The sequence below is a fragment of the Carcharhinus amblyrhynchos genome, chromosome 16 (genome assembly GCF_965287045.1).
Source record: "Carcharhinus amblyrhynchos chromosome 16, sCarAmb.v2.hapA, whole genome shotgun sequence".
Classification (NCBI taxonomy): Eukaryota; Metazoa; Chordata; class Chondrichthyes; order Carcharhiniformes; family Carcharhinidae; genus Carcharhinus; species Carcharhinus amblyrhynchos.
The window spans coordinates 9,521,281-9,539,640 of NC_137339.1; the positions used below are offsets into that span (position 1 = coordinate 9,521,281).

General features: G+C 47.0%; 1 protein-coding gene across 3 annotated transcripts in view; it reads right to left on the bottom strand.

Moving 5' to 3' along the window:
* Nucleotides 1–18,360, bottom strand: part of LOC145353823 (protein NDRG3-like) — a 100,555-nt gene that overhangs the window by 34,422 nt on the left and 47,773 nt on the right. For all 3 annotated transcript variants that reach the window (XM_080204665.1, XM_080204664.1, XM_080204666.1), the window contains exons 4-9: nucleotides 11,452–11,557; nucleotides 9,511–9,631; nucleotides 8,160–8,222; nucleotides 7,888–7,948; nucleotides 6,003–6,089; nucleotides 5,273–5,329 (exon numbers count right to left, since the gene is read on the bottom strand). In XM_080204665.1, the coding sequence (XP_080060791.1) occupies nucleotides 5,273–5,329; nucleotides 6,003–6,089; nucleotides 7,888–7,948; nucleotides 8,160–8,222; nucleotides 9,511–9,631; nucleotides 11,452–11,557 (495 nt within the window). The remainder of the gene's footprint in view (nucleotides 1–5,272; nucleotides 5,330–6,002; nucleotides 6,090–7,887; nucleotides 7,949–8,159; nucleotides 8,223–9,510; nucleotides 9,632–11,451; nucleotides 11,558–18,360) is intronic.

Here is an 18,360-nt window from a genome sequence, read left to right on the forward strand (position 1 = left end):
GCACCAGTGAACCAGATGGGTTTTTCTGATAATCAACAATGGTTGATTGTCAATCAACAACATATTGTCATGGTCATCAGTAGATTCTTAATTCCAGATATTTTTTATTGAATTCAGATTCCATCATCTGCCGTGGCAGGATTCGAACCCGGATTCCCAGAACATTAGCTGAGTTTCCGAATCCATGGTCTATTGATAATAGCATTAGGCCAACACCAATCCCTTCATGGTCACCATTTCCGAGAAGATGAGCTGAATTTTTGTAGGGGCGTTTTCTCACCATCAAACCATCCCCCACCCTCCCCCCCGCACCCCCCCCGACTCACCCCCTCCCACACATGCATGCTCCAACTATTATAAAAATTGGTTCCAAACTGAATTATAAAAAATTAAAAGGCCACTCACAGCGATAACACTGCCCGTGCCCTTAAATGGTTGACACGGTGGCACAGTGGTTAGCACTGCTACCTCAGAGTGTCAGGGACCTGCGTTCGATTTTGGCCTCGGGTCACTGTCTGTGTGGAGTTTGCACATTCTCCCCGTGTCTGCGTGGCTTTTCTCCGGGTGGTCCGGTTTCCTCCCAAAGAAGTGTGGATTAGGTGGATGCTAAACTGACCCGAGTGACAGGGGGATTAGCTAGGGTAAATGTGTGGGATTACGGGAATAGAGCCTGGGTGGGATTGTGGTCGGTGCAGACTCGATGGGCTGAATGGCCTCCTTCTGCACTGTAGGGGTTCTATGAACAAGCGCAGAGAGGGACTTCTGCCCCTCACTAGGTGGAGGTCCACCCTCGAGAGCTGCCAGTCAACCATAGAAACACCGCGGTTCCCAGTTTCTCTCTCCCCAGATACAGCCTGAACTGCTGACTGTTTTCATTTCAGATTTCCAGCATCCAGAGGAATTTTTCTGCTGCCGTGTCAGTGCACAAATCCCTGATGGTAGTTCGGTGTAAACGGCACTCGAGCCTGCGCTCTCGCAAGCACCTCAACCAAAGTGACCTTGAGTCCACTAACATGACAGCGGCACCAAAATCTAGTTGAAACAAATACTTTCCTAGAGGGTCTTTAGCCACTCCTCATTAAGGTTAACTCCGGATCAGTGGGCCAGGTTACAGCCATCAATTTCAGCCCTCTGCAGAGAACTTCACGTCTTTCTCAACATTCAGCAGGACACAGGTAAAATCGTTGCAAATCTCATACTGCGCTTCAGAAGCAGAAAACAGCAAGAGGCACAGAAATCGCAGGCTGGATTTCTGCCAACGTCACTACTTGACATTAAACCAGAGCAGACAATACTGAGCGCGCTCCCCACTAACCCTACTGCAAGCAGTTTTCCAGCATGACTCACTCCCATGAGGAACTGGACCAAAACAAATTGCAATCATTCAACTTACAAAAGCATGGTATTGCTGGAGCTCTCTAAGTCACTGGTTAGACCTGAACTTGAATCGTACAATCACCACAAAGATAAAGAAAAGCACAGCACAGTAACAGACCCTTCGGCCCTCCAAGCCTGTGCCGATCATGATGCCCTAACTAATCTAAAATTGTATTCACTTACAGAGTCTGTATCCTTCCATTCCCGTCCTATTCATGTATTTGTTTCATTGCCCCTTAAATGCCGTTTATTGTACCTGCTCCTACCACCTCCCCGGGCAGCGCTCTCCAGACATTTACCACCCTCTGTGTAAAAAAAAAATTGCCTCGCACATCTCCTCTAAACTTTTCTCCACACACCTTAAACCTATGTCCCCTGGTACTTGACTTTTCTACCCTGGGAAAGAGCATCTGGCTATCCACTCCGTTCCATGCCACTCAATCTTGTCTGTCAGGTCACCACTCAACCTCCGTTGTTCCAGTGAGAACAAACTGAATTTCTCCAACCTCTCCTCATGGCTAATACCCTCCAGACCAGGCAACATCCTGGTAAACCTCTCCTGTACACTCTCCAAAGCATCCACATCCCTCTGGTAGTGTGGTGACCAGAATTGTACACAATATTCCAAATGAGGCCTAACTAAGGTTCTGTACAGCTGCAGTGTAACCTGCCAACTTTTAAACTCAATGCCCCGACCGATGAAGGCAAGCATGCCACAGGCCTTCTTGACTACTTTTTTCCACTTTCAGTGATTGGTGGACCTGTAAGCCCAGACCTCTCTGCCTGTCAATACATCTAAGGATTCTACCATTTACTGTATAATTCCTACATGTATTGGACCTTCTAAAATGCATCACCTCACATTTGTTCGGATTAAACTCCATCTGTCATTTCCCCGCCCAAGTCTCCAACCGGTCTATATCTTGCTTATCCTCTGACAATCCTCTTCACCCTTCATAACTCCACCAATTTTTGCGTGGTCTGCAAACTTACTAATCAGACCAGCTACAACTTTCTCCAAATCATTTGTACCTACTACAAACAACAAAGGTCCCAGAACTGAAGCTTGTGGAACATCGCCAGTCACAGCCTTCCATTCAGGAAAGCACCCCTCTACTGCTACCCTCTGTCTTCTATGGCCAAGCCAGTTCCGTATCCATCTCGCCAGCTCTCTTCTGATCCTGTGTGACTTCACCTTTCATACCAGTCTACCATGAGGTACGTTATCAAAGACTTTACGGAAGTCCATGTATCCACTGCCTTTCCCTCACCTATCATCTTCATCATTTCCTTATTATTATCATTATTCATTACAGTGCAGAAGGAAGCTATTCGGGAACAGCAGATATCTCAGAAGGTTAGGACGCTGGAAGAAACTACACGGTAAGGTCACAGAGGGGTTTGAAAACAAGGACGAGAATATTAAAATTCAAATGTTACTCAACTTGTTGCAAATGTAAGTCAGTAAATACGGGGGTGATGGGTGAACTGGGTTTGGTATGAACAAGGACATGGGAGCAGAGTGTCCTTGCTCACATGGGACCTCATGTTGACAGAGATTAGAATGGGAATAGCTAAGCCTATGAGTAGCAAAAACGTGAATGAGGGTTTCAGTAATAGATAAGCTGAAGTGTGGATGCAGTCATGCGATGTCGCAGAAGTGAATATAAACAGTCTTCATGATAGCGGAGATATCTGGTTGGAAGTTCGCCTCAGGGACAAAAATGATGCCAAAGCTGCGAACAGTTTAGTGTAATCTCGTCAGTTGCTAGGAGAGGGAGAGGAGTTAGTTGCTGGAGAACTGAATTTATCCTGGGGGCTTAAAAGAACAGCATCAGTCTTCACAATGCTTAATTGGACAACATTTCTGCTCATTTAGCAATGGATGTTGGATATAGTGGAGGACATGCTCCTGTCTACATTAATGGGGACCAAGTAGAAATGGTCGAGAGCTTCAAGTTTTTAGGTGTTCAGATCACCAACAACCTGTCCTGGTCCCCCCATGCTGACACTATAGTTAAAAAAGTCCACTGATGTCTCTACTTTCTCAGAAGACTAAGGAAATTTGGCATGTCAACTATAACTCTCACCAACTTTTACAGATGCCCCATAGAAAGCATTCTTTCTGGTTCTATCACAGTTTGGTACAGCTCCTGCTCTGCTCAAGACTATAAAGAGGATTGTGAATAAAGCCCCATCCATCACAAAAACCAGCCTCCCATCCATTGACTCTGCCTACACTTCCTGCCTTGGAAAAGCAGCCAGCATAATTAAGGACCCGACGCACCCCGGACATTCTCTCTTCCACCTTCTTCCATTGGAAAACAGATACAAAAGTCTGAGGTCACGTACCAACTGATTCAAGGACAGCTTCTTCCCTGCTGCTGTCAGACTTTTGAATGGACCTACCTCGCATTAAGCTGATCTTTCTCTGTACCCTAGCTATGACTGTAACACTACATTCTGTATTCTCTCTTTTCCTTCTCTATGAACAATATGCTTTGCGTACATAGCACACAAGAAACAATACTTTTCACTGTATGTTAATACATGTAACAATAATAAATCTAATCAAAAATCACATCAAATCAAAGCAGTCTGAAAGTGTGAAGACAGTGGAAGGGTTAGGAGGGGTGTTGGTGACAAACAGCTGGTTGTGGTCAGTGTCCATTTGTAAGTAGTCTCACAACACCTGGTTAAAGTCCAACAGATTTATTTGGTAGCACAAGCTTGCGGAACGCTGCTCCTTCATCAGGTGAATGAAGAATTGAGTTCACAAACAGGGCATATATAGACACAGACTCAATTACAAGGTAATGGTTGGAATGTGAGCCTTAACAGGTAATCAAGTCTTTACAGGTACAAACAGTGTGAGTGGAGAGAGGGTTAAGCCCAGGTTAAAGAGATGAGAATTGTCTCCAACCAGGACAGTTAGTGAGATTTTGCAAGACCAGGCAAGTCACGGGGGTTACAGACAATGTGACATGAACCCAAGATCCCGTCCTCATGTGTGCGGAACTTGGCTATCAGTCTCTGCATGGTGATTTTGTGTTGTCGTGTGTCTTGAAGGCCGCCTTGGAGAGTGCTTACCCGAAGATCAGAGGCTGAATGCCCTTGACTGTCCATTTGGAAATTAATGCAACATTTTTTGAGACATCCTGTGGATGACAAATAGGAAGGGGGCAGGAACCGATCCTTGAGGGACCCCAGCGGTAATGATGTGGGAGCAGGAAGAGAAACCAACGCAGGTAATTCTCTGGCAGTGACTGGATTGATAAGAATGGAATCAGGTGAGTGCAGTCCTATCCAACTGGACAACACTGGAGAGGCGATGATGAAGGATAGTGCATACAACCGTGTCAATGGCTGAAGACAGGCCAAGAATGATGAGGCACAGTCATTTGTGACTTTGGCAAGAGCTGGGGCAGAAACCCGACTGCTGAAATTCAAGTGTGCGGTTCCAGGGAAAGATGGACACGCACTTGGAAGGTGGCAATGTTTTTATAGCTTATTTATCAGTCACAAATAAGGCTTACATTAACACTGCAATGAAGTTACTGTCAAAATCCCCTCGTCGCCACACTCAGGCGCCCGTTCGGGTCACTGCATGTTCAGGGATTCTGAAGAGAACAGGGAGGTCGGAGATGGGGCTGTGTTTGGGAGGGCGAAGAGGTCAAGGGGGTGGCATTTTGAGGAGAAGGGTAGGTGGATGACAGCAGATTCGAAAGTGGGCAATATTTGAGGAGGAAGAGTCATTCACAACACCAGCTAGTGAAGGGATAGTGAAGGGAATTGGGTGGTTAGCAATTCAGCGGAAATTGAGTGGAAGGAGCAAGAGGTCAGTCTCAGGAGCAAGATCCCAAAATCGCACAGCAAGTAAATAGCTTCAACTCACGCTGCTGAAGTGGTGAGCCAGCACAATGTCATCCAGGTTGGTTGTCCATCCGGAAAGCTGCAAGAGAATAAGAAGTCGATTAAGTCCTCAAGAATAAAACTGCAGCACCACCGAAAACCAGAGGCACCAGAAGACTCGACTATCGCCAGGTACCAAATATTTGTCCCAGTTTTTTTTAATCATTTATGGGACATGGACATCGCCGGCTGGCCAGCATTTATTGGCTGTCCCTAGTTGCCCTTGTTCAGAGGACAGTTGTGGCTCTGGAGTCACGTGTGGGCCAGACCAGGTAGGGAAGGCAGATTTCCTTCCCTAAAGACATTAGTGAACCAGACATCCCGTATCAGACGGGGCAGTGCCCCTCCCATCTGAGTCACTGTGCTGCCAAAGAACACAGCTCAACAACACGCCAATACACATTACAAGGGCTGAGGAATTGAAGTTACTGGAATGTAATTGGGGGGTTGGGGGGGTTGGAATTAAATCCCAGCAATTAATGTCAGGAAGAATCATACCCCAGTAATTAGCACTGGGGGGAAATCAGACCCCATCAATTAATGTCGGGGGGGGTGGGTGGGAAATCACTCCCCAGCAATTAGTGTGGCGGGTAGTGTGGGGGTGGGGAGATCATACCCAGTGAGGACTCTCATTCTGAATGTCTTCAGGAAAGGAAGGTAAAAATTGGCAAGTTGTTTCTTCACAGAACAAATGATTTAAGGGTACGAGGTACCTTTGATGCTGCCCAGTCCATCCAGCCTTTAGCACACGGGTCAATGTTGATCAGGACAAGTCCCTCCACCAGATTCTGATGATCCAGCTGCACAAAACAGAACAGAACAGGCAGAAGTTTGAGCTCAGAATGTGATTGGACACTGTGCTGTGTCCCATGGATGAGCTGCGGCTCTGTTGTGAGTTTAAGGCCCATTCCAGTGACAAATGCTACCCAAACACCACAGTCCACCACTGAGGGAGGGCAACATTCTTGGAAATGCTATCTCCCAGGTGAGATATTAATTTAATACCCTGTTTCTCAATATAGGTGGGAATAATGATCCCATAGTATAATTATAAAGAATAGCAGGGGTGTTCCTCCTCAAATTTAGCATGTAATCAACATTAGGAGGAGTGTGTCACACGTCCAGGTTACTGTGAAGCAGACAGGGAGCGTGAAGCAGGGTCAGGATCATGGTGAAACAGCTTTGCCCCCCCGCTGCACCTGCCACCCCCGTCACCTACAGTATAAATCTTATCCTAATTTCCTTGTCTTCAGCTCTGACAAAGGGTCATAGAGACTCAAAGCATTGGCTCTACTCTCTCTCCACAGATGTCCCCCAATCCCAACCAGGCCCTATCCCCACAACCCCAAGTATTTACCCTTCTAATTCCTTTGACACAAAGGGGCGATTTAGCATGGCCAATCCATCCGACCCGCACATCTTCGGACTACGGGAGAAAACCCACGCAGACACGGGGAGAACATGAAAAACCCACACAGACAGTGATCTAAGCTGGGAATCAAACCTGGGTCCCTGGCACTGTGAGGCAGCAGTTGCTATGCACTGTGCAACTTTTGAGCCTATAAGAGGAATATTGCCAAATTGGAACTCAGAGATAGGTTAGCAGGGAAAAACTGCATCTTGGCATGTTGAACTATTGTTTAACTGTTAATTGTTAAGCTAGTTCATTTGTTATAATTAAGCTGTGTTGTTAAATAAAGTTTGTACTGATCAAAACTTCCTAGTTTGTCAGTAGAATTGCACCTGGATTGAAACATCTTATCCTCACGCTAATGCCAAAATAGAAATTGTTGGGGGTCTAGTCTGGCTTCAGAACATACCTCAGGGTTTCTGATCTGGTACCCTAATAAGTGTCACTGAACATAAAGGCAATCCTCTCATTTGGATCAATGACCAAAAAGAATGTAAACACTGTTAGTTAAAAGGAAGACGAAAAGATTAGCAAATTTAGAACAACATTATGGGGGCGGTCCCTACATGATTTTTTTAAACATAGATACAATATGGTGAACAATTCAAGACATTTTAGTAACTCTTTCAAGTGCCACCTGCTGGCCAGAGCCTGAAATTGCCTCGTTACCCCAACTGTTTACAGAAAGGATCCCCTTTACACAACCATTTTCAATGTTAAATGTTAGCATAAAAGTGCCACCAAAAATTGTGGAAACCAGACAGAAACTGTTTGCCCAATCAAGAGAAATTCAGTGCATCCTTTCCAGATATGTCACAGCTTGGTGTGCCTCCTGCTCTGCCTAAGACCTCACGGTGGCAAATCGATTAGCACTGCTGCCTCTCAACACTGGGGATCCAGGTTCGATTCCCGGCCTCGGGTCACTGTCTGAGTGGAGTTTGCATGTCCGCCCCGTGTCTGCGTGGGTTTCCTCCAGGTGCTCCAGTTTCTTCCCACAGTCCAAAGATGTGCGGGTTAGGTGCACTGACCATGCTAAATTGCCCCTTAGTGTCAGGGGGATTAGCAGAGTAAATATATGGGGTTACAGGGATAGGTGGTAGATGTGTTTGGTGCAGACTCAATGGGCTGAATGGCCTCCTTCTGCACTGTAGGGATTTTATGATTCAATGATATATCTGAATACTCACTGCAAACTTGGTTAGGATATAAGCCCCAGCCCCAACTCCGATTCCAATCACATTCTGTACACTGCAAAACAATCGGATAAAAATCATTACATACAGTCGCTCATCGAGGTAAATACAGTGGGTGATTATGTAATTGCTAGGCTAAGAGAGGGGGAGGGAGGGAGGGAGGGAGGGGGAGGGAGGGAGGGAGGGAGGGAGGGAGAGGGAGAGAGAGAGAGAGAGAGAGGAGAAAACTGAGATTTACTCCAAGCCCGTACATGAAGCCAACTCACTTTAAATGGGTTAAGACTGTAGGCAGCATATCAGCCAGCTCATCCATGGTTGGGTACTGGTAGCTGCAAAACCAAAAGACACAAAAGACAAGTCAGCAAATGTTCCATAGAAAGCATCCTTTCTGGCTATTTCACAGCTTGGTATGGGCTCCTGCTCTGCTCAAAACCGCAAGGAACTATAAAAGATCATGAATGTTGCCCAATCCATCACACAAACCAGTCTCCCATCCATTGACTCTGTCTACACTTCCTGCTGCCTCGGCAAAGCAGCCAGCGTAGTTAAGGACACCATGCACCCCGGACACATCCCCTTCCACCTTCTTCCATCAGGAAAAAGAGACAAAAGTCCGAGGTCACGTACCAACCAACTCAAGAATAGCTTCTTCCCTGAGCCATCAGACTTTTGAATGGATTTACCTTGCATGAAGTTAATCTTTCTCTACACTCTAGCTATGACCGTAACACTACATTCTGCACTGTTTCCTTTCTTTCTCTATGAACGGTATGCTTTGTACAGCACGCAAGAAACAATACTTTTCACTATATGTTATTACACGTGGCAATAATAAATCAAATCAGACTCATTACTCTCCCTGCCTGTAGATTTTCTGCAGCCCAGCATCCTACACATTTCTACAACAGCTTCCCAAGAATTAAGCTCTGAGTAACAATCCCAAAGGTGACTTTAGCAATACCAAAACTATTTGTCCTACCTAGCAGATGGGTAAATGGGTGGTATAATTATACTGCACCAGGACAGTTCCGGATTGGCTTGTCTCAGCAGTTGACCCATTCCCTTGATTCCTCTGATATGGAGATGCTGGCATTGGACTGGGGTGGGCACAGTAAGAAGTCTCACAACACCAGGTTAAAGTCCGACAGGTTTATTTGGCAGCACAAGCTTTCGGAGCGCTGCTCCTTCATCAGGTGAGTGGAGAGGTGGGTTCACAAACAGGGCATAGACAGATATTACCCACAATCGCAGGATAATGGTTGGAATTCTAGCCATTGTGTCTCTGTCCATATATGCCATGTTTGTGAACCACTTCTCCGCTCACCTGATGAAGGGGCAACGCTCCAAAAGCTCGTGATTCCAAATAAACGTGTTGGACTTTAACCTGGTGTTGTGAAACTTCTTACTGTGCCCACCCCGGTATCACTACAGCCTGGAAAAACAGAGGTGGAGTAGGGGGAGGGCAGGGGGTGGTTGTGAATATTCCTTTATATTTCCTATAAATTAGCGGGCAGCACGGTGCCACAGTGGTTAGCACTGCTGCCTCACGGTGCTAACGATCGATCCTGAAGACAAGTCATGTGATAAAACGCTATACAAGGTGCAGAAACCTCTCACCCGGTAGGGAAAGGTGGAGCCCCTTCTTGGTGTCCAGGGGCGTCCACGTGGCACACGGCAAAGTGGTGCGTGATTTCCTGCATGTCCTCATAGTTAAACAACGTGTTGAAGCAAGATTTGTCTGTGGGGAAAATGACAGAAGGGTCAATGGGGACAGGGTGCGAGAAACCAACAGCAACACGCGTGACATAATTTTCACTCTCTGGCACGGAACTTCCAACACAGAAATCGCCCACTGACCCACTGGTCAATAACAGTGTTTAGGCTTCACACAAACCTCCCCCTAACTTTAATAAAGGCAAATTACTGCGGATACTGGAATCTGAAACCAAGAGAGAAAATGCTGGAAAATCTCGGCAGGTCTGGCAGCATCTGTAAGGAGAGAAAAGAGCTGACGTTTCGAGTCCAGATGACCCTTCGTCAAGCTTTGACTCGGGGTCATCTGGACTTGAAACATCAGCTCTTTTCACATTACAGATGCTGCCAGACCTGCTGAGATTTTCCAGCATTTTCCCTTCTGGTCCACCTGATTTTATTTCTTCCGAACCCGTCTCCATTCCTGAAACCCCATTGTATCTCATAACTTTCCCCCTATTCTGAGGCTGTGCCCTCTGGTTCTAACCACCTCCCTCTCCCCACAGCCAGTGGAAACATTATTCCCACATCTACCCTCTTGAACCCTATGAGAATTTTGGATGTTCGAACAAAGGTGGTGGCGTAATGGCGTTGTCGCTGGACTATTAACCCAGAGAAATGCTCTGGGGATCTGGATTCGAATCTCACCACAAATGGTGAAATCTGAATTTAACATAATGGCAACCATGCAACCTGCTCTGACAAAGGGTCACCCAGGCTGGAAACCTTGGCTCTATTCTCTCTCCGCAGATGGCTGTCACACCTGCTGAGATTTTCCAGCATTTCCTGCTTTTGTTTCATGAAACCATTGTCAATTGTCATAAAACCCATCTGGGTCAATAATGAGAAGGAAATCTGTTGTCCTTATCCAGCCTGGCCTAGATGGGATTCCAGATCCACAGAAATGTGGTTAACATATTAAAAAAAAACCCTCTGAAATGGCCGAGCAAGCCACTCAGTTCGAAGGGCAATTAGGGGTGGGCATTAAAGTTAAAGTTTATTTATTAGTCACAAGTAAAGTTTACATTAACATTGTAATTAAGTTACTGTGAAGATCTCCTAGTCGTCACAGTCCGACACCAGTTTGGGTCAATGCACCTAACCAGCACGTCTTTCGGACTGTGGGAGGAAACTGGAGCACCCGGAGGAAACCCACGCAGACACAGGGAGAATGTGCAGACTCCGCACACCCAAGCCAGGAATCGAACCCTGGTCCCTGGTGTTGTGAAGCAGCAACTGTGCTACCGTGCCACCCCACATCTCGTGAAAGAATTGAATAAAAAAAACACTGAATGAGATCACCTCCCATTCTTTGGGCTCCAAGAAATAAAGGCTCAACCTATTTAACCTTTCCTCATTGGATAATCCCCCTATCCCAGGAATTAGCTTTGTGGATCTTTGTTGCACTCTCTCTATGAGAAGTATATTGTTCCTCAGATAAGGAGACCAATACTGCACGCAATACTCCAGATGCGGTCTCTCCAAGGCTCTGTATAATTGCAATAAAGCATCATCACCCCCTATAGTCAAATCCTCTGGTAGGGATTGGCTATACCCATTTGCCTTCTTTTTTTGATCCCTGTGTTGCTGGCACTTTCCCAGGAGCGAGTTCCTGACTTCCACCACGTTGTAAAGGGAAGGTCAGCTACTTCAGCTCGGGCCAAAGCAATAAACTGCAAAGACTTTAGCCCAGGTTACCGCACAATCTGAGAACAGTCTACTCACCCCCCCCCCCCACTCTCAGACTGACCAGAGAATGACGCCCGCAGACCCTCCAGAGGAAACATTTAAAAGGCAAGGACTTACGGTTGAGGCCTATGTCGTGGTAGGTCAAGATGACGGGTCTGTTCCCCTTGGGGGTGCCCCGCATGGTAACGTGCAGCACACCTTGCTCCGTTTCAATGTCATGTTCCTGTAGACGGAGAAGAACACAAAGTCATCCTTTGCTTTTTCTTTCTGAAGCCCCGAAACCACAGAACAATCTCTGCCAAGAATCAGCTGAGAATGATGCGAAGAGAAAGGCCATTTGACCCAAGCTTGCCTGTGACAGCACTTTGTTCATTTACTAGGGGAGACGATGGCCTAGTGGTATCATCACTAGACTATTGATCCAGAAACTCAGCTGGTGTCCTGGGGACCCAGGTTCGAATCCCGCCCGGGGAGGTCATAGAGGTTTACAGCATGGAAACAGGCCCTTCGGCCCAACTTACCCATACCGCCCTTTTGTTTTATCCCCTAAGCTAAGTGGTGAAACTTGAATTCAGGAAAAAAGAATCTGGAATTAAGAATCCACTGATGACCATGAAACTGTTGTCAATTGTCGGAAAAACCCATCTGGTTTACTATTGTCCTTTCGGGAAGGAAATGTGCCATCGCTACCTGGTCTGGCCATCACGCAACTCCAGAGCTACAGCAATGTGGTTGACTACCAACTGCCCTCCAAGGGCAACTAGGGCTGGGTAACAAATGCTGGGCCAGCCAGCGATGCCCAAGCACAACAAATGAAAAAAAAAGTTAGGGTCACAAGCAGGCTTACATTAACACCACAATGAAATTACTGTGAAAATCCCCTAGTTGCCACACTCCAGTGCCCGTTCAGGTACACTGAAGGAGAATTTAGCATGGCCAATGCACCTCACCAGCACATCTTCTGGACTGTGGGAGGAAACCGGAGCATCCAAGGAAACCCATGCAGACATGGGGAGAACATGCAGACTCTGCGCAGACAATGACCCACGCTGGGAATCGAACCCAGGTCCCTGGCACTGTGAGGCAGCAGTGCTAACCACTGTGTCCCCTACTTTGAAGGAGCTAACCAATTAATCCCACTCCTATTCTTGTTTTCCATATTATATCCGTACAGAATTTTCCTTTTCAAGTATTTATCCTTTCGAAAGTTGAAGCTGAATCTGCTTCAAGCTCTCTCAATGGCAGTGCATTCCTGATCATTTGCTTCTAGTTCTTTACCTCAAATCAGTGTCAGCTGGTTACCGGCCACCCTACCACTGGAAAAATGTTTCTGCTTACTCTTGTCAAAGACCTTCACGATTTTGAACATCTGTCAACTCTCTCCTTAACCTTCTCTAACTCCAGGTGCTCACAGTAACTGAAGTCCCATCTCCCCACGTCCCATCCAAGTAAAATCTCCTCCACGTTCTCTCCAGGTTCTTCCGAGACTAAGCTGACCTGTTCATCTTTGCTGCTGCTGCTCCGAATTAGATTGCTAGAAATCACACAGGAGATGGCCAACAATAACAGGGTTGGTTGCCATCAAATGGGGGGTGGCTCTCGCCATGAGGGAGGTGACGGTAGAGCAGATCAATGTCAGATCTGGGGAAAATTGGAAGAATGTCTGCAGGAATGTTCTTGGTATTGCTGAAAGGAGAGATATGTTACTGAAGTTTCTTGTTTCAAACCTGGCACCTTATCCAGGAGCTTGGGGAGCCTACAGTTCCCCATTGCAATCTCCAGAGCAATGGGTCAACCAGAGTCAACTGTAATGTCCTAACTATGTTGTGGAATTCAACAAAAAGAAAAGATGTGGTTTGCACGTGTAGATTCAAAGTAAAACGCAACAGGTTTATTGACAAATGTTGCCTGTACTGAAACTAAAAGCAGCAGCTTGTGCAACACTCTAATGACATCACCATCAAATCATGTGATCAGCTCTTAAAGCAATCTGCAACCAGTTAAATATATAACACCAGCTAATCAACACTCTTTCCTCCCGTGGTATAAATTGTTGTGATTGTCTAAAATTTGGCAATCTTGCATTTGTCAAGTGCAAGATCAAAAGCTTCAACAACACATCTCTTCTCTTAGCAAGGTTCAAGGTCAGTAAGATTGAAGAATCTTTTACATCTGCCCAAACAATCAGATGGGATCTCAGGATTAACATCTCACCCAAAAGATGCAACCTCAAAGAGTGAGGCACGTCCTCAGCGCCACAAGAGTATCAGCCTGGATTTTAGTGCTTTGAGGGGGACTCGAACCTTGTGCCTTCAAAGCAAGAGTACTGCCAACTGAGTCCCAAATCTGGTGATAATGGCCCCTGTGGCCCTCAGTCCCTACTATCACTGTTAATCAAAAAAAGGGGTGAGAAATCAAAGTGCACTAAGCTAGTGCACCATTGCAAAAGCCCAACAATTTCACTGAAGTGACTTTTTTTTTTCTGTTGAGTAGAGTTGGCCATCGCTGACTCAGAGACTGATTAGCTCTTTATGAGCTCACTGCTGCAGCTAAACCTCGCCCTGGTTACACTAAGTGGATTAATGAAGGTCAAACACGACAGCTGGGTGGAAAAACACTGCGTAGTGACACAGTAACAGCGAAGGGAAACTGCCTCAAACTGGACCGACAGTGCCACCTGCACTGAAAACTCTTGCTGCTTGTCTGTTTTTTTTAATTCTTTCATGGGATGTGGGCGTCACTAGCAAGGCCAGCATTCGCTGCCCAACCTTAATTTGCCCTTGAACTGAGTGTCTCGCTGGGCCATTTCAGAGGACAATTAAGAGTCAACCATACTGCTGAGTCACATGTCGGCCAGACCAGGTAAGGACAGTAGATTTCCTTCCCTAAAGGACATTAGTGAATCAGATGGCTTTTTCCGACAAGCAATGATAGTTTCATGGCCACCATTATTGAGATCAACCCTCAGCTCCAGTTTCATTAACTGAATTCAAATTCCACCAGCTGCCATTGTGGGATTTGAACCCACATCTCCAGGACGTTAGCCTCCCTAAATCTCTTTCTTTGCCTTTAATAGTTTCCTTAAAACCTACCTCCTTGACCAAAGATTTGGTCATCTTTGATTGGGTTTAATTTATTATTGTCACATGTATTAGCACACAGCGAAAAGTATTGTTTCTTGCGTGCTTTACAGACAAAGCATACCGTTCACAGAGAAGGAAAGGAGAGAGTGCAGAATGTAGTGTTACAGTCATAGATAGGGTGTAGAGAAAGATCAACTTAGTGCGAGATGGATCCATTCAAAAGTCTGGTGGCAGCAGGGAAGAAACTGTTCTTGATCTGGTTGGAACATGACCTCAGACTTTTGTATCGTTTTCCTGGTGAAAAAAGGCAGAAGAGGGTATGTCCATGGTCCTTGATTACGCTGGCTGCTTTCTAAGGCAGCAGGAAGTGTAGACAGGGTCTGCCCTATTTCATATGTCTTTATCTGGCTCATTGTCAAATTTTGTTGATAATCAATTAAAGGCTCTATATAAATGCAGGTTAGTTTTGTTGAGGTACATGGTGACCATGGGTCAATGCTTCCGGGCAATGAAACTATAATGTAGCTCTCGGTAAAGTGAGGGTAAGGATGGATTTACACCAGTTGTGCTGTTAGATGTTAGGTGCTGCATTGAGCACTGAACCATCCCCCCCATTACATTGTAAACCAATCATTATCGTATCTCCAACACATTGAAATGAGGTCTGGATTAATCACAAACTGAAATTCTAACGGGAGAGGGTTCCACAAGGCTGGTGGACATCTGCAGCACCCTCCCCCATCAATCACATCAATGTGTTCAGAGAGACACTGAAAAAAATTGCATTTATGTAATGCCTCCCCCCCCCCATCAAACCTCCCCCACCCTCCCTCAATATCCCAAAGTGCTTTACAGCCAATGAGGGACTTCTTAAGTGTAGTCACTGTTATAATGTGAGAAACGCAGCAGCCAATTTGTGCACAGCAAGATCCCACAAACACCAAGATCATGAGCAGATACGTCTGCTGAGACTAAAAAAAGTCTTGGCCAGGACACTGGGATAATCCCCTGCGCCTCTTTGGAATAACACCATGGCATCCACCTGAAAGGGCAGACGTTTAATGTTCTTGCCCAAAAGACAGTGCGGCACCCCCTCAGCACTGCACACTAATTCCAGCTGTAATGTTTGTGTGGAAGTCCTGGCGTGAGGCTTGTACTCACGACCTTGCCGCCCAGAGGCGAGAATGTTACCCACTGAACCACTGCTGGCAGATCCAGTCCCTGCCCCCGTTCCACCTCACCTTTGGGTGTGGTTCAACACCCCAACTCACTGCTGCCAAGAGGGGTTAGTGGTCAGAGTGTGAACGAGTGTTACAAACAAGCCTTGTCCGTTCAATCTGCGATACCTGGATTACAAGCAACTCTGAGGATTGCATTGCCCAAGCGTATGGACACGTGACTGCGTTCCGAGCAGTCTCTTGCTCTCGGTACAGAGAAAGTTGTGCAAAATAGATCACATTTTGTAATTCCAGAGCCAATGTGGATTTACGTGTGCATACATTCACCACACACACGCACCCTCACCCCACACATACACACACACATCCCTCCCCTCTCTACACACACACACACACACACACACACACACACACACACATATCTCTGCCCCCTCCCCACACACCCACACACACACACACACACACCCCTTACAGAAACACACACCCACCCCCTCCCCACACACACACACACCTCCATTTCATCACTTTTGAAATACCATCTCTGCTGTTTTATAGACAATGTATCAGCCACTTTGCACACAAACAGCAAACTAGTTAACTGACCAGTCAATCAGTTTGTGCTGGCATTGGCTGAGGGAGGAATGTTGGCTCGGATACAGCGAGATCCCGCCTGCTCGTTCCACATTGCAGCAGCGACTACACCGATTGTGAAATGCTTTGGAATGTCCTCACCTCATGAAATGCGCTATATAAACACACGGCTTTCTCTAAACCCTCTGTTCAACTTCGTGCCAGGGCATCTTTGACAACTCATCTGAAAGATAGCAGTCCCTTGCTAACGCGCAAAGACTAGCTCAAAACAAAACACATACAGAGGCAACATAAAATCTGGCACAATATCAAAGCTGTTATCATTGAAATAGCTTCTGCATTACAATCCCAAAATACCGCCCATTAATGGTGAATTACTGAAGAAATTACATTAAAAGCTCTGCCCCATTTACAGCACAGATAAACACTTGCTGAAATGATGACTGTGTGAGGCATTAACTGGTTATTACATTACTGTTAAAGACATTGGCTTCCTATTCCCCCATTCCAATAGCACGGGGTTTTTCGACTGCAGCGCAGGCGAGTTGTTGAGATGTACAGATTAATGCCAAGGTCTGCTTAAAGAATGAGGCAGTCGTGTATTCAACTGTGAGAAGCGCATGTTTAATGTTTAAGTTTATCTATTGGAGTCACAAGTAGGCTTACATTCGCAAAAGCAGAAAATGCTGGGATATCTCAGTGCGTCTGACAGCAGCTGTGGGGAGAGAAAGAGCCAACGTTTCAAGTCTAGCTGACTCTTTGTCAGAAGCCCTCTAGACTCAAAATGTCAACTCTTTTCTCTCCCGAGAGAAGCTATCAGACCTGCTGAGCCTTTCCAGCATTTTCTGTTTTTGCTTCAGATTCTAGCATCCGCACTATTTTGCTTTTATCTCCGTCTTACATTAACACTGCAATGAAGTTACTGTGAAAATCCCCTCCACACTCCAGCGCCTGTTCGGGTACACTGAGGGAGAATTTAGCACCTAACCAGCAAGGCTTTTGGACCGTGGGAGGAAGCCGGAGCGCCCGGAGAGAATGTGCAGACTCCGCACAGACAGTGACTCAAGCTCGGAATCGAACCCGGGTCCCTGGAGCTGTGAGGCAGCGGCGCTAACCACCGTGCCGCCCCTGTATACTTGGAGAATTCCACTCAGCTTTGTGTGGTTTCATGTTTTCGGCTCCTGTATCGCACACTATCCTACAATTCAGTTCTATCCTACACTGTTCTTCAATCCAGCAATTTAAGCTCATAGTCCCCACACTTGTCTCAAAATTTAGAGTTCATATCTCACACTATCCTAGGGACATGACCCTACATGGTCTCCTTTTTTGGTGATTTCTGTCCTACTTTGTAAGATTGGGGGGGCGAAGAATGGCACAGCCAAGAGACTGAGAATGGTCATCACTGCGGCATCACCCTTTTCTCCTTCAGACTGTGGAATTTGGGCTCTTGGAGCCGGCAGCCCATCAGGGCAGGAAGGCCGACCATAATCCTTACCCAACACAGGCCGGTGACACGGGGAACGGACAATGACACCACAACCAAATTGCCCAACACTCGCCGCCTCCCGGCAAAACAAAACACTCGGGGCAGATTGCGGATCAGAACCACGGGGTCGCCCTGCAGTTAGGAGAGCAACAACAGCAAAGGTGACACAACAAATCCAGGCTGCATCAACAGATTTTAACTCGACTGCATTTAGTTAAAATTGAGTTCAGGAAACCAGTGTAACACCCCGGCCAACCCCCCACACCCTCTGTTCCACCACGCCCCCCACTCCCCCCACTCCGGTGAGTGTTTAGTGTTTTCTCAATTTTTTGGTTTCATTGTTCACTGGTGATGTGGGGAGGGGAGCGAGTGTGTGGGGGGGGAGGAGGCGGTGTGGGGGGGGAGGAGGCGGTGTGGGGGGGAGGAGGCGGTGTGGGGGGGGAGGAGGCGGTGTGGGGGGGGAGGAGGCGGTGTGGGGGGGGAGGAGGCGGTGTGGGGGGGGAGGAGGCGGTGTGGGGGGGGAGGAGGCGGTGTGGGGGGGGAGGAGGCGGTGTGGGGGGGGAGGAGGCGGTGTGGGGGGGGAGGAGGCGGTGTGGGGGGGGAGGAGGCGGTGTGGGGGGGGAGGAGGCGGTGTGGGGGGGGAGGAGGCGGTGTGGGGGGGGAGGAGGCGGTGTGGGGGGGGAGG